The 24,558-nt window shown below is 43.3% G+C and overlaps 1 protein-coding gene across 1 annotated transcript in view; it reads right to left on the bottom strand.

Moving 5' to 3' along the window:
- Window positions 1-23,380, bottom strand: part of LOC311208057 (uncharacterized protein) — a gene marked incomplete at both ends in the record, with an annotated part of 143,784 nt that extends 120,404 nt beyond the window's left edge. The window contains 2 exons of the mRNA XM_084284475.1: window positions 22,688-22,837; window positions 23,347-23,380. Coding sequence (XP_084140601.1) covers window positions 22,688-22,837; window positions 23,347-23,380 — 184 coding nt within the window. The remainder of the gene's footprint in view (window positions 1-22,687; window positions 22,838-23,346) is intronic.
- Between the last annotated feature and the right edge of the window lie 1,178 nt (window positions 23,381-24,558).

Here is a 24,558-nt window from a genome sequence, read left to right as displayed (position 1 = left end):
GAAATGCTTCAGACACAGCCACCAGCTCTCCCAACAGCAGCAGCAGAATTTCTCCTTTGGTCAGTTTTCACTAATGCTATTCGCAGTGGAGGAACTGGCAGGACTCATCCCGATTTCATTCTGTACCTTCTGGGAAAGCTGCGAGTAACAGCAGAGGCAGTCGCAGCCTAAATGGGCTGGCTACAGAAGCGGTGGAGCTGCACCTCTCTCCTGCCAGCAGCACACAGAGAGGCAGAGAGCCCAGGGTCAGCCTCACATGAAGGTCTGCAATCCCTCTGATGTATCCCAAAAAAATCAAACCTGAATCACAGAGCAACTGCTCTGTGACAGAAGACAACTGCAAGTTTGCCGCCATCCTGGTGGGCTGCAGGCAGCTGTTACCTGTCACGAAGAAGAGCTGAAATTGTGCCTCTGAATTCAGATCAAGTCAATAAGTGCTTACCAGCCTGCTGGTCCTGGTCTGAACCATTCTTCCTTCCTTTTCTTTCTCTATTCTCAGAGTTGCCAACAAGTATCACAATAGAATCTAATTAATTTTCACTAATGAGTGGGAGTCCAATTGCTAAGCCAAAAAAAATTTTGTTATGTGCAAGTAAGCAAACAAGTTAATGTACCATAAACCGTGTTTTGTTCATTTATTTTGACAACCATAGTTTGCTTTTAATTATGATACTTCCTAGCAGCCTAGTTTGTCCATCTCCTTTGCAGAAGTACTGAACCCTTTCACATGCTACTGTTTTTTCCCCAACGCTACTATTTTTCCCCTAGAGAAGGGAAATAAATCCACCAAACCAACTGATACTACAAACACTGGCTGCCCTCGGTCACCAGAAAAGCTGAGAAAGTAATGAATGGCAGATGAACCATGTTTTTTGTTTTGAACCTCCTTGTAGGGAAGGATCCACCAGTGGTACTTCCCCATGCCAGAGAAGATTTTGTTTCAGGGATCGTTCCAGCTCTTTGGCAGACCCCATTTGGTTTGTACCCATGCTGCTGGTTTTCTTTTCAAGCCAAAGATGCCCAGCTAGATTTGATGACAAACCAAATTTGTCACAACATATCTGTAAAATAACACATTTCAACGTTTCACTGACTTAAACGCCTAAGTCTTCCTCCCTACTCTGGACTTGGTTTAGGGAGTTTCCCTATTTTTGCCCCGTATTCCACTACTGCTTCTGATTTTTTTTTATTTTTTTTTTTAAACTTCTTATGCCATTTCTGGCAAGTTCAGCCTAACGCATGCAGCCACTTGTGAAAACACCCATCACTCTTCTACAGGTGCATAACAGGCTTTCTTTTGACTGCCAAAGATGTTGAAAGAGTGTTTTCCTACAGTATTGAACTGTAGATTTTTTTTTTTTTTTATCAAGCAAACAGTTGACTGTGTTCAACAGCCTTTTGTAGAAAGGAGTAAACTCTGACTTCTCTGATGCTCAAAGCAAAAAACCTTCGCCTTTTAGGTGAGATGAAGGTGAAAGCATCTGTAGACCACTTGCTAGCAAGAAACGTTAGGTGCATTTTACCAGACAGCAGGTAACTAGCAGGGGAACCCTCCCAATTCCTGGGCTTGATTCCCACTTTGAGAAAAGATGAGGTGTGGACTCTGGAGCTGCCAAACAGGCACATAATTTGGCACACACAGATTCGCTGGGTGTGTGAGATGCAGGTAGGTGCCAGGTGAAAGTAGTATGTCATTTTAAGAGGAGCTGCCCTAAGACACTAAGGCCTTTCAGCCCATTTCTAGGTGGCAGTCAAATATCGAGGCCAGCAGAGGCTCTTCGTTCCTGGAGCAAAGGCTACAAAGAGCCAAGAAGCAAAACTGGAACTCACAGCCTCTTGTTCCTAAGGTCAGAGAGTTCCTCTGCAGGGTTGGCTCCGTTTCAGAATGAAAAAAGGTGCCCATCCAGTTTGCTAGAGAGTAACACATTCCTCCAAAGGGCTGAATGCTTTTAACCATTTTCTGGCACAGCCACCATTCAGAGCTTAAAGATTTGTTGTACCACCCGCAGTTAATAACTAATGGAAAGAAAGCCCACCAAGGCGAAGATTAAGAGATGATTAAACAAACCAATAACTTTTTTAAAAAATTATTTAGTTATTCATTCTCAAGCTGGAAGCATAGTCAGTCCCTCTGAGAGCACAACTGGAAGACAATTTCCTAATCACGTAGTTTTCAACTACAGAAATAAAACCAGGACGAATTTGAATAAAAGGCTTGAGCACTTAACAGCTCGGAGCAATGAGGTCAGTGCATATAACCTTCTCAGTTACCACTTCCAGCTTTCTGGAATGTTTTCAGAATTGTAAAACGGTGCAGCTCATCTTTAACTGGAAGTCACCTATCCCAAGTAGAAACTTTTGCTCTGATTGCTTTCCTTTTCCCTGTAAGCCAACTTTTTCCTTCTCCTGTGTGGAGGGAATATTCCCACTCGATCCATCCATGGCTGCATCCCTCTATCAGCAGCAGGCAGCCACGGGTACTAAGAAAGGACTGGTGTGCTGCTAATGCGGCAGTACAGTAGCTACCTGGCAGCTGCCACAGCAGATTATCCTTCTTCCAATTCTCTCCTAAGCTCAAACAAGTAAAGCTCTATCATCTCCTTCCTGCACATCCCACTTTCCTGCCGTGGATGTTCCCCTTCTGGAGGGTGCTTTAGATTTCCAACACCCTCCGTGCTCTGATACCTGCTGCTTATACCACTCATCTCTGCAGCAGCATTACCCACTGCTGCTCTGATCCTGGCCCGAGCCCCAGCTCTGTGCTCTAAGGATATCTTCCTGCTGAAGAGGAGCAGTCCTATTCCACAGCTCTGGCTTCCCTGTGCTAACGAGAAAGATATCTGACAGCTATTGCCAGTGTCTGGGCATCATACATACCAAAAAGGCTCTTCCTACCTCACCACTTTTGGAGGCTGTTGAAAGCCACAACCAACATGTTTTGTTTGTTTTTCCTTCCTAGGTTCAGTCATGTCAACTTCTCTGTACCACTTCCCAGGTGGCTCCATGGCAGTCCCCATTGCAGCCACCACTTTTCCAGGCTCAGGAAGCCACAACTCAGCCTCCTGGACACAGCTTTGGAATTGTGTCTGCTACAGCTCTGGTCCACTTTCTCCTGTATACCGTCTTCCCCAGCTCCCTGCCAAGGTCTCTGGGGTTGTCAACCACCACAGAAATGAACCAGGACAGGTTGATGTCTTGCCAAAGATGCTTAGTGTCCTACTGTCCAGTGTAGGACTGAAACAAAGAAAATTACTTCATAAAATCAGTTATTTCATGGAAATCGAAAAAAGCCAGAAGCCCTAGGCACTGCTGTGGCAGCATGACAGAAAACTTCTGTCATTTTGTGGTGAAGGACCATTCTACCTTCTGAAGGAAAAAAGATGGCTGAGTTATCTTGTCCCCATCTATCCTGTGCTGACCGAGAGGGCCAGTCATAGATGTAAATTTTACCTTTACATAACCAAAAGAGCCTTTAGCAGTTGGGCAGACCTGATACTTGTCACCGCTACAGCCTCCCCAAAGCTCGGGCAGCCCTGACAAGCTTCAAGGCCCTGCTGCGGCCGAGCCAGCAGCCCACCCCCAAGGGGCAGGTCACCTTCAAGGCTGCCCATGCACAAGTGATGCTGGCCTACAGGATGGGCTACTTCAGCCTCAAGAGAAGCTTCCTACATGCAAATCCTGCCACCAGAACCGGGAATATATTCAATCTGAGAGCCTCAGAGCAAATCCCTTCTCCTCTCGACATCTCAGCTTCCCCATCCAGAAAAGTTCGCAAAGCCTGACATTCACAAGTGAAAGACACTGCAGAAATGCACAAAGTCACTGAGACAAATGGAAAGACTGGGGCCAACCAGACAATTGCCTCAGATTTTCCAGAGATGGTTATTTATTCATTCCTGCATTGTTTCAGGAGCTCCGAGAAGCCGTGACTGTGATAGAGGTCCAACAGTTGCCAACTGAGTATTTTTCTTTAATCACATTTGATATTGTTCTTAAAGCAGCCTGCCAGCTTCTGGAATCATTTGATTATATACAAGTATTACTTCAAAGCAAACAAACAAGGGATACATTTTTATTTGTTTGTTTCAGTGTTTATAAGTGATATTTTCTATGAATTTGCAGCGTGAAGGAAATTCATGGTACTTATGTTTGGATCTAATTTTCATGAAAATTAAATAAAAACAGAAAAACACCAACCACCCAAATCCTTCCTACCCTCCAGTAATTAAGTTTCCACAAAAAAAAAAAAAAAAAAAAAAAAAGAAAAAACCTTGCTAGCCAGCTAACTTTGTTTAGGATATATTTCATAAATCAGGGCTGTTCGGCTTAAACCAGCACAAGTGAACATGAACGAGAAGTGGAAGCCTCACAGCAACTGCTCAGACACCTGAGAGATGACAGCTAGACCCCAAAGCCACATTTGCTGGGCAGAGGGAGGGAGGTTTGGTTTGTATTTTTCTTCCCCAATCAAATTTTTGAAAGATATCTAGCCTGACTTACTATAAAAAACAGCAGGGGAGAATGAGTGGTATAGGGAAAAGAGACAAAAGCAGAAGTGCACCCAGCTGCCTCTCCTGGCTTGCAGGACCCCAATGCACACTGGTGCACTGCAGCACAGACCTGTTTGTAGGATGCAGGGAGGACCTGAACACAAGACCACCAGCACTGAACATACCACTGCTCCACCTTGATCTGACAGATACCTCAGGGACTGCATGGGTTGCCGAATGGAGGGGGCATGATGTGCATGGAGTGCATGCTGTGCATGATGTGCATGATGTGCATACTATTCAATCTTCCATTCCTCTTTACGTCTTGCTAACTGGAATTTAAGGAAAAAGTTAGTTTTGGATTCTCAGAGGAGTAAGGGAACAGCTGCAGTTTAGCAAGTCACCATCTCCTATTGACAAAAGACTTGATAAAGAAATGAAACATAACTGCAGGCTTAAACCCTTGAAGTTAGAAATCATCATCCTTCCACAGATTTCTTTACATTAGCCTAAAGACAGGCTTAGTTCTAAAGACAGAATACAATCTGATTCCGATTCCCAAAAATGACTTCATCTGTAGGAACACTCAGAAGAGCCACTGATCTAAACAAAAGAGACACACCGATCCTTAAAAATCATCCATACTGAAATAAACAGATTGATTCATTTCATTTCTGGTACAGCAAGCTAGACTTCTTCCAAGTATTTTAGCTAAATTAATATGGGCACCATTCTGGAAAGGTCATGGAAAAAAAAACAACCTGAAACAACTGTTCACCGAGACAGAGAAAACAATACCAGAAAAACCCTCACTGTCTTAGCTTGAGCAATAAAGCAGTTTTGAAGTGCCACTATCAAATCAGTAGTATTGCTTCCTTGCTCTCTGTACTAGACACCTAAATCCAAGGGAAATACTGCAGACTCAGAGAGGGCTCAGAGGACCATAACAACAATATTTTGGATGTGAAGACTCTTACTTGAAGGCAGACTGAAGACTGAATAGCAGACTTTAGAGACGAAATAAAAATGTAAAATCGTGACTAGCACAGAAGTCATAACTTCGGTTTCTCTCCTCTTGGTCTCATAACAACAGGGAATTCAATAAAAGCTACAAGTTATAGAGCAGATAAAAATAAGATACTCTCAAAATGTCTAACCAGACTGCAGAGCTTGAAGCCAGAAGCTGTCAAGACCAAAAATGCAAGAATTCCTTCAGAAGTCACCAGACATATATATGGTTAAAAACATCCAAAGATTTAAAAGACCATGATCAGAACTGTTGGTACAATGTGTTTAACTCCTAAAAATAGTTCCTAAAAGGTAGTAAGAGGTAGAGATAATTAAAACTGCCCAAATCAAAAGGTCACTCCTCATTTTATGAACAGGCTGGCCACAAGAACAGCTGGAAGTCAGTATCTGATGAGGTGGACCAAAAGTCTGAGAGCTGCATAGTCAGACTGACTGTTTTTAATCTTCATTTGACCATGAAAATTGTGTTTTTCAATAAAATATTCACCAAATTAAATAAACATTCTTGAAAAAAATCTTTCACTACCAGCTTGAATTTAAATTAAGACAAAAAGCCTTATCATGTGTCCCATTTTCTTTCTGAAAGCACATGAGCAAGATCTTCCTTCTCTAATGCTCATCAGATTATCTTCCTTAGCTGTTCAAGAGGGTACAAAATTTAGAATATTAAGAATTAATGTCTTCAAAACATGCCCAGTTTTTCAGAAATACAATTTAATCAGTTTCCTAAAATCACATTTTAGCAGTTTGAACCTCCATAAATTCCTACAATATTTATAATAACAAACAGTACATGCAACCAGCACCAGTTTCAGCACAGAAGCTACCAACATTCTTATGTAAAAAGGAAAAAAATGGGGTGCTTATTCGTTAATTTGTTTACTGTATCAAATATCCAACTATAACATCTCTTTTATGTTTGCAGTTGACCAAGTGGATATTTGAATCTTTTAATTAAAGATGATTTTTTCTTTTTGACATCCAGGTAGCTGTTTGTCTTTAGAACTTTCATACCTTCAAAACTAGGATACAAAAAGGCATGATTTAGCAAAATTACCTCATTTGACCTGCAAGGTTTTTTTTTTTTTTTTTTTTTTTTTTTTTTTTTTTTTTTTTTTTTTTTTTTTTTTTTATAGCCACTGCTGCACTAATTTCAACAGCTCTTTTCCAGAGCCTTTTCATAAGTGACCTACTGGATGAAGCCACCAGGGTGAGGAGTTTTATGGCCAAATACGAGGTCCCTGAAGCAGAGCACAAAGCCGAATGCCCTCAGACATGGGGGAGGGATGGGGCTGGGTTCTCCTCGTGTATGGTCTCAAGGGCCCAGGGACCGGCCACCATGCTGGAGCTCAGACCCCTTCCCTGTGATCCAGGCTGTCTTCCTCAAGGCAGTAACAAGGATTTAGGTCAAGCACTGATGGCCCCTGACTCTACCAGTTTTTTAGTCATTTTTATTAAAAGAAACCCAGCTGGCATGGCCCAAAACAGGCCCTGGGGATGGCCTGTGAGCCCCCGTAGGCCCAAGACCACAGGCTGTGTAGATCGGCTCATTCAATAGGCCTATGTTTCTACAGGACATTTAAGACCTATAAATCGACCTTGATCCCCAGCAATTAACATTTACTACCTGCTTTCTGCTTCATGCTGGCTTGCATCATCCACAAAACCCCGTTTTCTACACACACAAAACACTCTTGGAGAAGCTCCTTTCTGCACCTTCAAGTGGACTTTCACAGAATCACAGAATTGAAGGGGTTGGAAGGGACCTCGAAAGATCATCGGGTCCCAGCCCCACTTTCCTGCCCACTAATGGGTAGGACCAAGAGTTAGAAACAGCTGGTTTTGTGCTTATGTCAAAATTAAACCACATGGATTTTCTTCCGTTCCAGTCAAAGCTGGATGTCAAAGCATCCACATTTCTTCCCCTCCCTGGGGTCACTGCCAGTTCCTCTTGAGTTTTGGTGGGCAGGCTGCCTCAGAGTGCAAGAAAATAATAAAATTGTGAACATTTTTCAGCTTTATTTTGGAGCTCACAACATGGAAAGACAGGCTCCCTCTGCCCAAAAGTATTTTTACAAGCAAGGCAGTCACCTGGCTCCAATGCAACCATAGTGGGGGGATTTCCAACTTCCAGTCTGCCCCCCCCCCCCCCCCCCCCCAGAGATGCCCTAAATTGACATTCAACAAGATTGAGGAAAGCAGCAGAGTTAGCAAAAGGTGACAAGTAGTTGTTTTTGATAAGAACAGTGTCTGCTGAAGCACATCAAAGTAAAAATTCAAGCACTGAATAAACAGCATGTTTATAAGATTTTTCAGTCTGGTCTGGAACAGCTCTAGGCTACTTCTGTCAAAAACTGCTGTTGGCTATGTGGTACTGCTAACTGAGCAAATAACTTCCAGAACTTTGCCACAGACCTATACGCCAAGATGAAAATATATTGAAGTTAAATATGTTGCTGCATATACTTTGGAAGCCAAGGAATTATTTCTGATACAATAGCAGTAGTGTTAATAAGTTAGCACCAAGATACAAACAGCAGACAGGTCAAATCCTTAAGTCACTCCGTAGGAAACCCAGATATGTGCTTGTTTTAGCTCAGAATTACACTGAGACCTCATATGGTCCTTGCTAATGAAATGAGAGGAAGCAATAGTATCTATTCCCAGTGTAACAGCAGGGAAACCAGATTGCAAGGTTCTTCTGCTAATATGAGTTACTATAGTGTTGTGGGAGCTTTGCACTGTTGCAATAATTGCAGATTTAACAGGCTTTTTCATCCTTCTCACCTTCAAATCCTCTCTCTCAGAACAGCTTAGTGCTGCCATCTACTTTTTTTTATCCTAACAGTTTTGTTTTTATTTCTTTTTTTTTTTTTTTTATCCTAAAAAAGTTCTTAGCAGACCAACCCACCTGCAACACCACCACCATCTCTTGAGTCTCTACAGTTGGGTCCCCGGGTACACTTATAGCCTGTCACCATACGCAAAGTTGAAAGCAGAGGAAACTAAATACAGGATTGGATCCAAAATCCTTTTAACGCTAATTTACACTCAAGCCCTCAAAGATGGTGGAAGAAATAAAACACAAGCATTAACCACAAGATCATTTTTACAACACTTGCAAATATAAAGCTAGTAAATTCAGGGGGTGAAAAGGTGGTAGAGACATGGGGCATCAAATCTTCAGGACAGTTCTGGAAAGCAAATTTATCTTACTAAAAATGTTATTCAAAGTTTCAGTCCCAGAGGATTAATAAAATTTTTACAAGTCATTTATTTGCACAGATACTAATACCACTGGAAAAAAAAATATATATTTCCAGGCTAAAGGATCTATCATCTGAATAACAAGGCTAAAAAACATCCAGGCTTTTTACTAGGAGACTGCCTGCTGCTGATCAGGCAGGAGCTAGTCTTGATTAATTCTCCACCTCCCTTTTTCATCGCACAAATTTATTTTTATTTTTATTTTTAAACTGCATTTTGGAGGGATCAAGAAGCGAAGCCACAGCACCTTTTGCCTCCCATCAATATCACGTGGAAAGAGGGGACATCTATCCCCACTGTGTGCTTCAGAGAACCACGCTGCTGGCATTGTTCCCCTTCATTCCAACCAAGATAACCCTAACCTCCGTGGGTTATGGTCTGATCCCTAAAGAGATCATGAAACCTCTTTATTTAGAGTGGTGGTGGGTTGGTGGGTCTACGTCCATACTTACTTTGCTCCAGTGATGTGCAGATTTTTGATCAGAGCAGTATAGAAAACAAAAAAATAAGAAAGAAAATCTACATTTCATTGCAATCCCTTTTCATTAAATAAGCTACTTTTGGCAAGCAACAGATATGCTCTGAATTATTCCCATCTTCATCCAGATGGCCAGAAACGTAACATTGGGTCCCAAACACAGGTCCCTGAACTACATTCACAATAGGTATCCACATCCCTACACAAGCCACTCACAGCATGTCCCACATACATGCCAGGAGGGTCCTCCATAGGGAGGAAGATTTTTCTTACTGCCCTGCTTATGCGTTTCAGCAGAGGCTGTTCGGATCCCTGCCCAGGTTTGCAGTTTGGTCTCCCTGGCTCATATGACCCTGGGGCCTCTGCTGAGGCTGCAAACAAGTCACAGGGGCTCTGGTAGAGTGAATACATTTGTCCACAGGGAACCAAAAGGAATTAAATCACATTATGCACACTGTACCGGGCTGACGAAGGTCACAGATCTGAACTGGGGTAGTCCAACCTTCAGCACAGATGTTAACTTTACAAGGAAGCACCCTAAAAAAGGGTGAGAACATATTTTCAGCAGGGGATTTTTTTTATTTATTTTTTTTTGCTTCCTGCATAGGCTTTATTTCATCATGGAAAAGGAATGGGAGAAGAGGAAAAATAAAACAAAACCAAAATATAGTTTTAAAAATAAAAGCCTCATTTCCTAGCTGTCATTCTTGCATTTTGCATGTCATGCCTGAGCATTAGCTGCTGCCAAATGCAAGACGTCAGGTCCATCTGGCAGATGTATACTTCCCTGGCTGCCAAGCATTTCCTTATGATGCAGGGGCTTTACTATCAAGTGTATTCTTGCAAATTCCAGTCTCCTAAAGGAGCAGGGCTCCTCAACAGCAGCCTCTGCTTTGCAGAGCCCTGGAAGGAGGTAAATGGAGGTACACCTTGGTCACCCAGATTACCTATTGCATGTTCTTGGTATGATGGCCAGTTTCCTGGTAACCAGTGGCTATACCAGCTGGGGGAGACCTGTAAAGAGGTCTTTTTGATTCAGATTATCCCTAAACAAAATTAAGGATTACTTCGGAAGCAGAGGGGAAACCCAACCATTCAGGCTGACATCATTACTTATTTACATATAAACACAGCCAGGAAATAAGCATATGTATTTATATATAAACAAAAAAAGCTATCTGTACAATGTTTTATACGCTGCTTTTTCATCCAATATTTACTACTTTATTCATCACTTCAGAAAAAACTTTATCCCCAAGAAATTGGTGATAAAATGCCCTCTGGTGGGCGTGACTGCAGACCTCTACAGCAGCAACCACCTCCTGAATAGTTCAGAGGCTTCAATATATTCTTGGGATTACTATTTTCAATAGAGTGAGACAAAGCACACACTTTCTATCCAGAAGAAACAGAAACACCCCTGGCTAGTGGGCCCATTTTCTACTAAGTATCTAGCTTAAAAGCATTTTAGGTTTCTAATCCAAAGTTTAAAAAGAGAGGAAAAAAAAAAAAAGCAATTTCCTGTTTAAGCATTCCATGATCCACCTTTTTTTTTTTCTTGCCTGTTTAGGATATTTTCTCTTCTACAAATACGATGACAAGAAACTGAAAAGGAAAGTTGCATTAGGTTTTGCTTTGCCTCAGCATAAGAGGTTCTTGTAGACTAGAGCAGAGAAAGGAAAGAAAATAACATTTCCAGAGCTTGCAAATCGTTTGTCCTTTTGCAGCACAAGGCTTGGCTAAGAAGGAGGCACTAATTGTACACACAAATAAATGTAGCAGTCCCAGAAAGAGTTTACTGCATAAACAGAAGAGGCAGGGATGGAAAAATCCTCAGAAATAAATTGAAGTTAACGGGATGTGTTTTACCCTTAACATACTCAATAATTGTGGGTGGTGCATTCATCAATCCTAGGTGAAATAAATCGAAAGAAGGGAACTGGAAGCTTAAGATGCAGTGACTGAAGGGGTAATGCAGCAACTACAGGTCAGGCTACATGTGCAGCTACTTTGAGGATATATAAAGAAAAAAAGGAGAGAGACAGACTCTTTAGTAGCACAGCCAACATGGAGAAGGAGAACCACCAGGCAGAGCCAACCGCACAAGCCTGACCACCTAACATGGCCATCAGAAGCTGCAGTTGTACACAGAAATGGAACAGTACTAGAATAGATTATGTATTTTCCTAGTTGTATTTTTTTATTATTATTATTATTTATTATCCCTGCTCCCCAAAAAAGAAAAGCTTCAGAGTCACAGTTAAATAAGGAACAGCAGGGTAAAACATTCATAACACATGAAGGAATGTGGAAGAGCACCACTGCTCTCCCTGAGGTCCTTGGGGAGCCTTCGTGCTTCCATCTCATGCAGGATACGGCACTTTCTCTACTCACCCAGATGGTCAAAAAATTGTTTTCAGCTTCCATAAAAGCAACTGGCAGTTAATTGTTGTTTTATGTTAAGAATATATATAGCTCAAAATTGCAGATGCATTATATAAATAATGGGGTTAAGCTTTTTTTTCCTTTTAATATGTTTCTGTGCATCAGCACTTCACTTCTGAAGTGTTCTTGGGCGTAAACAATGGTGCGATTTAACATTTATCCTCCCTTTTTCTACCCTTTGAAAAAAGCACACTGGCAAAAGCCCCTCATTTATTTGAAAACCACTCTAAGTAACACACCCCTGCTCTGTGCAGAGCTCCATCCCTCTCTAGTGGCAGCCAGGTCACATACCAGTGATAAGCCTGCTCCGGGCTTGGCGAACAGATGGTTTTTTAGCTCAGACATTAGAAACTTCGAGCGTAAGATTCAAAGATCCTCCCCATTTGCTCCTCTTTGCCAAGAGCCCACCCAGAGGTTCAGAGTTACATTGACAATTTGCTTTGAAGACAGAAGCTAAGAGTTTCAGGGAGCAATGCTGTCATCCGGTGCTGCACTGTACAAACTCTGTCGCTGATTTACGATCATCACTCTTGCAGACATCCCCAGACATTGTGTTGATTGCAGCTCCAGCTAAACTTATTTATCTCATTAGATAGAGCAAGCCAAGATTAAATACTGTATTTGTGCATGTGGTTATACATGCATAATGCCTGGACTCTACAATTTTGCCTAAAGTCAAAACTAACAGGTTTTCCAGATAGAGATTAGCACTGACATTTCTTGGATCTTATCCTGCTGGTTAGCCTTTTCCTCAAAGAAGCTTTGCTCTTAGAGTAGCAATTACAGGTGTAAGTTGAACTATTTCTATTTTCCCTAACCCTTTGAACAAATGTGTGTGTTTATTTGTAATATTTTAACATATAATGCATGCTACTACGCCTGTCAAGCAGAGGGGAGAGAAAACCACCTTTGTTGTTTGTTTATATCTTTCAGTTTTCTAATCAAGAAGATAGCCCAAAGCTGTACGATTCTGACTGCTTGTGAGTTTAACAGAAACCTTTATGTATAAAAATAGAATTTACCCTTTTTAAAAAAATATATAAGAAACATCCTCTTAGGTAGACTTGTGAAGGACAGTAATCAAATTAAAATGTTACAGGTCTACCACTAAAAAAAAAAAAAAAAAAAAAACACCAAGAGCTGGCATGTTCTTAATTTTGCAAGGTAGTGTTTAGTAGGTGGGAAGGCTTGTGATATGCTGCCATATGCAATGTCATTTCAGGAAGCACCTTAAGGAAATCTGAGCCTGTTTGTGTTTCTCTGAAGATGAGTAACTGCATGAGAAATAGCTTGGCCTGAAAATAGGAGGAAATAAGTTAACCAGGACTTCCACTCTGATTGCATACAGCAGGAGCCTAACCAGTCTACTGGCTTCTTGAGATCAGAAGCCCAGAGGTACCTAGTGCCTGGATTAAAACACCTCCTCAAGCAGTAGATGCTCCTGCTGAAGCCACACCTGCATTTACATCCCAAATTAGAGTTCAAGCTTCTCAATGTCACCCAACCGGGTGTCAATTGATCTCTAGTCCAGAGTACCTTACCTGTCAGAGCACTGCCACTGCCTACGCCTCTTCAAATAAAGGAGGCAGCACGGCACAGGGGTGTGTTTTGTTTGTTTTACTTCCATTATTCTTGAAATACAATACTTCAATAACTTCGCTGTTGCAACCACAAGATTTGTCTAAGAACGGTTTTTAGAAGGCTTTGAAGGATGCTGCTGTGAACTGTTCAAGTGTGATATTGAAACAGTGAGTTTAAGGAAAACTTGCTGCAATTTCTCTTTTAGCGAGAGCGCTCCCCCCCCCTCCTCGCACTCACAAAAGCGCTTTCAATTTTTTTTTTTTTTTTTTTTTTTTTTTTATCTGAGACAGGGGAAAAACAAACCAACCAAAATAAAGGGTATCACGGCAGCAAGCAAGCCACAGCTCTGCTCTTCGTTCCTCTTCGGCTGCATTTCTGTATCAGAGCACAATTTTTAAAGCCAGCCCTGTGTTTTTACAGACTTCAGGCAAGACTTTTTGTTTCCTTACTTCCCATGCCATTTCTATGCTCTATTTTTTCCTCCTGTAAATAACAACTCAAATATCAGCCACAACTTCCCATTGCCATTAAGTTCAGACAGAGATAAGGCTGTGATGTTGCAGAACTAGAACTGTCCAGAAGTTTAATCATAAAATTACACTTTTCTTCCAAAAAGAAAAAAAAAGTGCTGGAAAATAGGCTTTACTTTAGGGATTTGATAATCTTGAAGAACATTTATCTAAGATTTCCAGGGTGCCAGATGTAACCTCATTTAATTCAACAGTTTTGGGCCAAGGATGACTTTGGCCCATTTTATAGTGCAGAATGGAGACAGGGGGGAGAGGGGTGGGGAGAAAAGGAAGGACAAAAGCGTTGGAGTACCTGCACCACACAAACCCAGAAGATCAGAAAGATAAACCTACTGCGCTACTCCCCTTTACCCCCCCATCTTTTGCAGCCGCTGTCATCTGTGGAGATTTGCAGGCTTTCTTTGACCTTAAGACCTTCACAGTTGAATTTCACAAGCGATTTGTTCCTCGGGGTGCAGAAGCACTGCACAGCATCAGACACATATCGGAACGCGTCAGCTCCACAGGTGTTAACTAGTTCAGGATTTGGTCCGCAGTTCAGCAGCTCTGGTGACAATTTACACATCAAGATCAACCGGGAGGTTCCCCAGAAGGTCCCACACCACATACCACGCTCTTACTCGCTCTAGGCAGTTTTTAATCCAATATCATTACATTTGTTTGCAGTCTCAAGGCTGAGACTTCAGAAAGCAGGAGGGTGTTTTTCACCCCAGGCTTGTACAGAGCCCATAAGAAGCATAATAAAATGTTGGCACAGGCAGCAAGCCTCACGGCTTCTGAGTTTGAGATTGGGCATTCAATCCAGCCGGCACAAAATCCAGACTAGTATCAGCGCGAGATAAGAGTTAACTCACAAAGAGATCAAATCCAGCTCATTTATGTCTATGCAACATCGATTTCTAAGAACTACATGTGTGTAACCAAGAGCAACATTTGATCTGAAGCCTAATACCTTGATGTCCAGCTATTATAAAACAGAAGCAAAAAAAAAAGTAGCTACAAACATTTGACTGATGTTGCCTGCAAGCTGGGCACCGCAGAAGGCTGCGCCAGCAATTTATATTGACAGTATTAAGATGGGACATGGCAAACCTCGCTATTAGAAGTAATTGTACAAGTATTTGGAGTTCTTTTTTTTTTTTTTTTTTTTTTTTAAGAACAGAACATGGGGAAATACAATACAAAGCCACAGACCAAGAAACAAGCTACCACATGCAAATACATGCAAGCTTCTCCCACGTTAATTCTCCTCTTAATGCAATATCGATTGGTATATTCAACGTTAGAAACATGAAATGTTGGGGAGGGAGGAGGAAGCAACACCCTGAGAACTGTGAGTTTTGCTTAAGTTATAAATACTTTCCTCGTATGATCAGCCAGAATTATAATAAGGAGGGCAGTGAAGTATATTTAACATTTCGCCTTGTGCGGCATTAGTAATTCTGTCAGAGGTGACCTGGAAATGTTAGCTTCAGACTTTCCTCACCCTTCACCCGAAGCAGCCTTTTTCATGACCTCTCGTCACACTGTATCCTTGCTATAGCTGGCATTTCTCCGCTCCCAGTGGGATACACTACAAGGTGTCCTTGGTACTGTCTAGGCATTTCAGGTGCAATCTATCGAGCTGTTTATGGAACGGAGGGGGGCAGGTGGGGAAGTGGGAGCAGTATTGGACAAGTGTCTCTAAGTTAAGCAAGTCACTCAGGGGGGTGAAAAAAGGAAGAAAAAGAAGCCACGTACCAAAATCTGTCTTCTGATTCTAAAACATCAGTTAGATTCAAGAATTGTGTACAGCCCTACTGTGAAGGGGGAAGACAGGGTATGCATCCAGAAAAGGGCAATAAACCCTCAAACTGCTCTCTTGGAATTTAAAGGAGTTGTACGAATTTCACATTTCTTATAACAAAGGACTAGCCTTGAAGAGAGCAGAGTATTCCACAGATATGATGGAGAAAATCTGGATAGGCTTTGTTGTACCTATTCCTATCCCCCAAAAAGGGGGATAGGAATAAGGCGGAAGAAGAAAGTTTCAGCTTCATGGTAGCTTTCACTGACATGGATCTTCCATTTCTTAAACAGAACCCTTAAAATATAAACGCTGTCATACAATCAGGAAGCCACTCATTCCCATCATCCAGGAACTGCCATCTATCCCAGCATCCATTACTACCCACCCAACTGTAGGGAAAGGTGTTCCTTCAATCCTTTTTCTCCTGTCACTCACAGCATCCTTCTGAGATAGCCCTTATATCCTCCAATACGTCTTATTAAAAGAAGTCATTCAGGAAAGGGCAGAAGACAAAAGGAAAAACAAAAAATTCAAAAAAGAACCAACTTTCACTGCTTCAGAGTTCCCAACCTTGATACTTCAAGTAACAACAGCATCAGGCTCAACAGCTCTGCACAACTGCCCCCAAATCCACAGTCTAGAATCTACGCACAGCCAAAGGGCTGCTTCATAGCATATAGTTGAGACAGGTGACTTAGTTTATACACTTTACATACACACACACTTCTATGCTCTACCCCTTCCCAAAAACATAAGGGGTTTTCATCCAGAGTTAGCAACTTCTCCCCGCCCTGTTCCCAAACTTCCCGATGGAGTAAGGAGTAAACTCAGTAAGATATTGCTGAAGTTCACGGTTATTCTGTAGCACTTGATATAGTTTCAAAAGCATTTTCCAGACATTTATATACCCGACAACATTTTGTAGTATGAAGTGTTCCAACTTGGCATTTCTTCCCCGCTCTTGGCAAGCAGGAGAATAAAATTGACAGAAAGTTGAAAAATGAAGTTTTTGAAATACACAATATGTTAGGAATCATTTAATGAATTCAGGTGCTCAACAAGCTACAAATCAACAAAAATTTGCAATACATATATATTTCAAAGCACAGGTAAACACAGCTGCAGCCACTTTAAAGTTATTTCATGTCATATAATTATTGCGATGAACTTTCTGAACTCTTTGCCCTCTCTTCTTTTGATCTGCAGTTTTCCCAGCCACAGGTAAACTAGTGGCATTTAAATTCTTCTTTCTAATTAAGGAAAACAGCATGGTTAAGTCTCAGACTGAAAAGAGAAACTTTTCTTTGAGTAGCTACAGCATGCTGTGATCTGCAAACCCACTAGAGCAGCATTCACGGACCAAAAAAACAAAATCCTCTAACAAGGTCTGACAAAGCGTATCTCAGAGCTGAATTATCTGATTTAAGTATTAATTACTCATCAGCACAGACTTTAAGAAGTATCTGAAGCAAAAGCTCTTAAAAATCATACTTTAAATCTCAGGTTTCTACTGTCCATGTTGCAATGCAAATAACAGTTTTGTTTTTGCAGGGTTGTTTTTTTTTTTTTTTTCCATTAAAAAAAGTCAAGATGGATAATAAGTCTTTTCTCAAGGTTAAAAAATAATCAGTGGATGGATGATTTAAGTCCAGTTGAACAGATCGGGCACATCTTGAGTTTGAGACCTACAGCAGCAGTATTGCCTCCGATACTTCTACGGGAACTTGAGGGATTCTTCTCAACATCTCCCAACTACATACACAGTCCAAGAAAGCCACCTCTACAATACCTGTGTCTCATGGCTCTTAGTTAACAGGAACATTGCAGAGGAATCGCATCAGTCAGATTTTCTTGCAAACTGCTGCACTGAATGAGTTCCAAAAGGTAACCCCTAGAAGTTATCTGATTTTTCTAAGTCAAAAGCCATTTTACCTATATTTATGTAGACTCCAGAATTTGAGACAATTTGACACAAACTGTACGTTTGTGCGCTCCAGTAAGCCAAACCAAACAGAACCTGAACAGAAGTCCCGGTACTTAATATCACCTTTTGCTCACTATTTTATTGGATGGCAGTGAATTAATAAAAAAACAAAACAGTACAAAAGGAATCCTGAATTCATTACAAAAAGTCTGTCTTTGTCTGTAGTTGGAGCAGACTCCTTCAGTGAATCAATATTATCATTACAAGCCAGCATAAGCTACCTGAAGTTTAAGACCACTGAAAAGCCATGCATTTTTCTGATGTTAATGCCAACGATGGCAAAAATCCAAGTTCAGGATATTTGAAAACCTAGACCTGAGCATCACAGATGAAAAAAAAAACACAGCAGCACATAAAATTAAGGAAAATGGTCCCATGTTCTAGATATTCTAATCCACAACATAAAATTATTTATGGAAGAGTGTGACTAGGAATTCAGTTCCTGTCATTTATCAGATGGTCAAGACAGCGCAGAGGTAAGCGGCTGCATAATAACAGCACTAGGAAGGCTTCTTGGGGCATCTCTGGTATCAATTTTCTCCAGTCCTATTTTAGCCCTAATAGGTAAACAGTGCATATTCAAAACCTGGGAAGCGTTGACTTTTAAAAACCTGACAGCAAGGCGTTCCTATAGAGATTTCTAATCTATTTCCTTTTAATCTCTCCCTTTATAGCGGAGGACGAGTTCTTTGTACTTCTGGTAACAAAGGCAGCACAGAAGTGACAGAAGCATGTCAAAGCTGTTTACATTTCATACGGCCTCGTACGCGGAGCTGCTGTTGGCAGGGCACTTCGCCAAGCAGCAAGGAGCCCATTTTCCTACAATGAACTTCCTACAAGCGTTTGGCATCACTCGGTACGGCAAAACCTATTCAGGGCTAAGCTAACCCAAACCCAGAAAGAAAGAGATTTATTTTTAAAAGAAGTGATGCAACAAAGGGTTAATACCGTAATTTCAAAGACCTCCAAGTATATTTAAAGCAAACTTATCCGATTTGTATTGCTGTGGGCTTTATGATACAGGTCAGGGTGAAACCTATTGATACAGCCCAGTTTTCATGGAGAGACAAACACATTAAGTAAATACAGGCATAACTCACATAATTTAATGATACTGTATCATATTTATTAAGGTTACTGAATCAGCACGCTGCAAGGCCAAATGTTGCCAAATGGAAGAACTGAAATGAGGAAAAGAAGAAAAGAGAGCCGAAGGGCCAAATAATTTGCTAACCCACACTGAGACTTCAGCCAGCTAAAAGCCTTGATTATGGCACAAAGAATTAATGGTCTGAAAACGATGCAGACCTCTGTGGTGCATTATGAAGCTGATGCTCTGCAAGCAGGAGCTTCAGGATCAGAACTTCAGCTTTCCTGACTGCCTGGTCCTGTCACCTCTGACAGCAAACCCAAGAGGATGAGTGTTGTCTGCAGGCAAGTTGTTGGGAGAACATCCATCATACCATGCTCAACCTGAAGTTGAAGAAGGGATGGTTGACGAAGGGATGCTTAAACACAGCTAACATTGAAAATACTCCAGAACTCAGAAGTACAAAAAAAATAAAAATTGGTTTTAAGATTAAAAGAAGTCCCACAGCAGGGATATAATGGATGGGGTAGAGGGCTAAACAAGACAGGACAGACTGGAACGTTCCTCTACTTTTACACATCTAGGGGAACTTTTTCCCCTAAAGCTGTGTGTGAGCTCCTACCACAGCACATGAAGCTCAACATGCAGAAAAAGGGGAGAGGAAAAAAAAAAGTATATATTAAAAATACACTTTTTTCTGTGCTTCAAAAGACATGGCTGCATGGGTTTTTCGGAACTAAATTAAAAGGTCAGGAAAACAAGTAGGCATGGACAAGACTGAGCTGCAGATGAGCAGAGAGAAGCAGCAGCGGGATGAGCACCAGGGACTGAAAATAGTTCAGGGCCCAATCCTGGCCCCAGCTCAAGTGGGGCTGAAGGGGAACGGCTGAAGGGGAAGCGATGGATGGAGACCTGGGAGCAGAAGGACGCATGGGAGCGGAGCGCTATCAGTGAGACAAGCACAGCCAGCCTGGGGATAATGAATTCTCCTCACAAACAGGCATTAAACGTGCTAGCACCAGGTATGGTTCACAGCAAACCCAGAAATCACATCTAATTTCTAGACGAGTCATTACGGGCGGGCACGTCCCTCTCCTTTCATTGAGAGGATTTCCAGTCACCACGCACGCTATGTACTTTTTATTGCTGTTTGAAGAATAAGAGCAGCCACCCTGACAAAACGCCAGCCTAGAAGAAGGAGAAAAAAAATAAAGAAAAAAAAAGAGGTGGTTACTTTCTTCTTTCGAGATTTCTGCTCCTAAAAAACAAGTGAACGAGGGAAGGGTTTGCTTCTGCACACAACCACTTTTTGTTCCAGCAAGACTTCACCAAAATCTCCTTCGCTAGGCTGTGCATCTAATATATTGGGCATGTGAAGTATGACCATCACTCATTAGAAATGTAATTAAAAAGTGACAAAACTGGATCCCCCCCTCCCCAGCGTGCAGATGAAAACCAGTAACCCTGACTCTATTTGTAACCATGACAACTATAGAATATTTTATTTCAGTAATATAATTCACACCCAACGTTTGCTCATAGGTTTTGTTGTTAAGGGGAAGGTTGACACGCTGTGCACACATTTCATAAGCTACCGGAGACAACAAATACAGAGAACTCGGGCAGTGCTTGGGATCGAGAACCCGGTACGTGTTTCATCGCTCGTTTGAGACCCTCTGCAGGAAGCTAAATGAGCACGAACAAAAATCCAACCAAATTAAGCGGGAATGGTCATCACTTGCAAGACAACAACTCGGTACAACTGGATGTTTTCTGACTTTTAAATAAACTGCAGCGACGTGCCTGTATTTTAGGAGAGCTACTAACTCAAGCCCTAAACTTTAATTTTCAATTAAAATATAATATGCATTTTTCACTCCCTGTTAGGAAACACTAGAATAGATGCTACTGGAAGAGGTACCTATACGAAGGGAGGCAATGAAAGACGTGGTTCATATATGCTGGCTAAGTCTTATCCTGGATGGGTCACTAAATTATTTGCATAGCTCCCATATTTCATCTTAAATTGAGGACAACTTCCATAAATACACACAATGAAGACAAGTTATAAGAACAAAAAAAAAAAAAAACTGTACATTATTCAGAGAAGATTAAACAACCTACTGAGCATAACTAAAGTTTGACGCAGATAAATGTCAGTGTAAAATATGGTTGTACTTTATTTTTCTCCACACAGGGAAAAAAAAAAAAAAAAGAACAAAAACCATTAGCAGCTTAAAGCAGAATATAACTAAAATAAAAAGGCAGACACACACTGTTGCTTTGTTTTGGAGGAAAGAAAATTACAAATGAAGCTTGCTGGAATACTACGCCTTCCCTCACACAGATCATAACATCTATCAAGGAGGATTTAAAGTTTCAGCAGATTGCTAATTATAAGAGACAGTAATACTATTATCTGCAGTCACCTTAAAGCTACAGCAGGTTGATTTTGAACTCTCTCAAAACTGACCTCAGACGGGTACCCCGATAAATGTTTTATCGCTGCAAGGCTCACACACAACCACACATACACACTTGCTCTGTTGTTTTAAAGAAAAAGCAAGGGAAAAGAAAGTTTCTCCATTTATCAGGAATGCAGTATATGTAATATTCCATTAAAACAAATAAGCCTTCAGCAGACATGCATGCTTTTTTCTTTTTCCCCTTCATTGATGGATAAGTGAAGGACCCCTCTTTAACCCCGTTAGCAGAAGGCTCCGTTTTTGTGAGCAGTTTTCACGTAGAACAAACAAAAGGTGAGCAGCCAACTGCATCACCAGGGCTCCAAATTTTCGGTGGTGGCGGGGAGGCTGATTTCTCCGTAGCGTTCTAGGAACGTTTTCGGCTTCATAAATGAAGCCGAAGGGTGGAAAACAAAATATCTCAGACCACGAGCTGACAGTGTTGGTGAAGTGTAGGAAAACCAGCACCAGCCATCCCCACAACTCCCTTCCTCCAGACCTTTTTCCACCCTCAGGGGAAGAAAAGGAACCTGAACCCGAGAGCCCAGGGCCCTCGGACCTGCATCCCCGCACAAGGACAGCCAGTCACACCGGCTCAATGTCAAAATAAAAAAAAATAATTAAAAAAAATAAAGAAAAGTAGCTTTCGCCTCCCATCCTAAGCCAGCCCTTCCGAAAGCAGGTACCCAGGGGATGCGCCTCGGTGCTCCTGCCGGAGCCAGGCAGCACTTCGGCTGAGAGATAAGTTGCAAGAAAACAACCCGAAATAAATAAATAAAGTGAAATAAATACAAACCCAACCACCCTAAAGCGCGGCGAGAGGAAAACCCCAGAGCAGCCAAACACAACCTCCCACCGGCGGGGACCGGCACACGGCACGGAGCGGGGAAAAAACGCCGAAGAAGTGGGGTTTTTAAATATATATTTATATATTTTAAGGGAATATTCAGCCGAGAAGTTGCTGCCACGAAACCGCGCCGAGGGATGGGGATGGGGGCACGGGGAGCCGGCGGCGGGTGGGCGCCGATCGCTTCCCGGCGGGTTTGGGGTGGCGATGGGGGGGGAGATGAGGACATAAGGGGGGTGATAGGGACAAGGGGGTGGCGATGGGGACACGGGGAGGGGACAGGGTCACGGTTATCGCGGAGGAGAGGAGGGAGGCGACAGGGACAGGGCTGCGCGGGCGAGCGCCAGAAGTTGCGGGTGCGCAGCGAGGAGGAAGGGGAGGGTGGGGGGGGGGGCACAAGATGGGGACCCCCCTCCCTCCTTTCCAAAAGGATTTAACCCCCCAAAAAAAACCCTGGGAGGCAGCAAACCGCCTGTTATTTCATCTCCACGAATAAGCCCGATCAGCAACCCCGCGGCGGTCGGGGGGCTGCGAGGGGAGGCACGCAGGAAGTTTTCGATGCGGGCGCAGGCGCAGGCTGAGGTGAGGGGGGGGAGGTTGGCGGCGGTGAAGGGAGGGAATGGAAGGGGGGGGGGAGGAAAAAAGAAGAGAGAAGGAGGCAGAGGCTCCGCGGGCGCGCAGCCGCCGCTTACCTCCCTCCGCGGGGGGCGCAGGGAGGCCCGGGGGCCGCGTCGTCAGGCGGCGGGAGGCTGCGCGGCGAGGGGAGGCTGCGGTGGTTTGCGCATCGCAGCCTCCGCCGCTTAACGCAGAGCCCAGCGCGGCGCCGGCAGCCGGGAGCCGCGCTGGAAGCCGGGCAGGGAGGCTGGGCGAGGAGGTGGCGGTGTTAGAGGCTGCTGGTGCTGCTGCTGCTGCTGGTGGTGGTGCGGAGCAGCGGGCATGCTCCCGTCTGGCCGCCTTCCCCTCACCTACTGCCCGCTTTAGCCGCGGAGGGAGGAGGCCGGGGTGCCGGGGAGAGGGGCGGGCCGGGCCAATCGCGGAGGAAGAGGGAGGTGGAGGAGGCCGGGCCGCTCCGCCCTGCACGGGCCGCCTTCCCCGGCCTCCCTCCCTCTCTCCCTGCCGGCCTCCCTCCCTCCTCCTTCCCTCTCCCCCTGCCTCTCTCGGGAGCCTCCCCCCTTGCAGCCGGCAGCGGGTCTCTCCCCTTCCATCTCCCCTTCCATCTCCTCGTCCCCTCTGCCGCCCGTCTTTGCCCGTCCTCCGGGCCGCAGCCCTGCGTGCAGGTGGCAGGGAGCCTCCCCCCAAAGGTCACCCGGTTGCCTCCCAAAGTAGCCTCGTAGTTGGAAAGAAATCTTACCCCGCTTTATTAAATCATCTCTCTCCGGGGGCATGCTCCAAAGCCTCTTGAAGTCCACGGGAGTCTTTGAATAGGTCGGTACAATTCGCTCCCGACAGGGCTTTTTTTTTTTTTTTTTTTTTTTTTTTTTTCATCCTTCTTCTCCTGTTAAATATCCATCGCGCTTGGAGTCACTACAGATTTTACGCGTGGAAATCTGCATCTGTCTCTCTATTCTCTGTAATCTTGTCTCCGTGCGTGCCGCTTTGTAGTGAGCTTTCTGATGTGCACGCAATCTGCATATGCTGTAGTTTTACCCGCAGAACACTTTGTCTCTTTATATTTCCTGCGAGCATTAAAAAAAAAAAATAAATTAATAAAAAAAAATAGGCTTAATAGAATTCTCTTTCTCCGTACTTTTCCAGTTCGAGGCGCGTCGTGGGGAAATGCACGCTCCGCCGTGTTGGAAGGGAGACGGCAGTGCCAAGTGACAGCCGAGTGAGGCAGAGGAGCGGGAAGGCAGGGGAGCGGGCAACCCACGGAAATGGGCGACCACACGATGCTGAGAAGAAGGGACACGACGCCTAGCAGGAGGCAGGGTGCAGTGTTAAAAGGGCTGTTTCCCTTTTCCCCCTTCCCAACCTCGCAAACAACCTGAGAGTCCCTGATTGCAGCGGGCTAAAACGTTTCTAAACCCAGCCGTTGTCATTAATATTAGAATGCTTTTAGCAGAACATGGCCTCGCTTCGAAAACAGGAAGGCTCCATGCGTTTTTGTCCTTAATCCATCATGTATCAGCGCCGAAACCTCCAGCCCGGCGCATGGCAGTGGAGTGTGAGGGTCAGAAGTTCACAACAGTTTAAATCTGAATTATTTAGCAAGCACACACATGACACACTCTTCCGATTTCCACGCAGCTTTTTTTTTCTCCCTTCCCCTGTTCATTTCCTTCCCTCTAAACACAAGAGCCCCGTTCGCTGTTATTTGCCCTGGCGCGGTGTTATTTGCCCAGCATATCCAGTTGACCCAGAATCCGACGAAGCCGAGGAGAAGAAGTCTCGATGGGACTGTTGACCTAACAAGTAGCATGTCAGTCTCCCGGTGGCATTTGAATGTTCTCGCAGCGAATGCTTTGAGACAGGAGAGAGCATAAAGCCGAGTTTCTTTGGAATCCTTAATTAGACACAGTGATTTTGGAGGACTGGTTTCTGCCGCTATCCTCTAGTGCCTGGT

The sequence above is a fragment of the Netta rufina genome, assembly GCF_964035555.1.
Source record: "Netta rufina genome assembly, chromosome: 3".
In the NCBI taxonomy this organism is placed as follows: Eukaryota; Metazoa; Chordata; class Aves; order Anseriformes; family Anatidae; genus Netta; species Netta rufina.
This window is presented reverse-complemented; position numbering and strand designations above follow the sequence as displayed.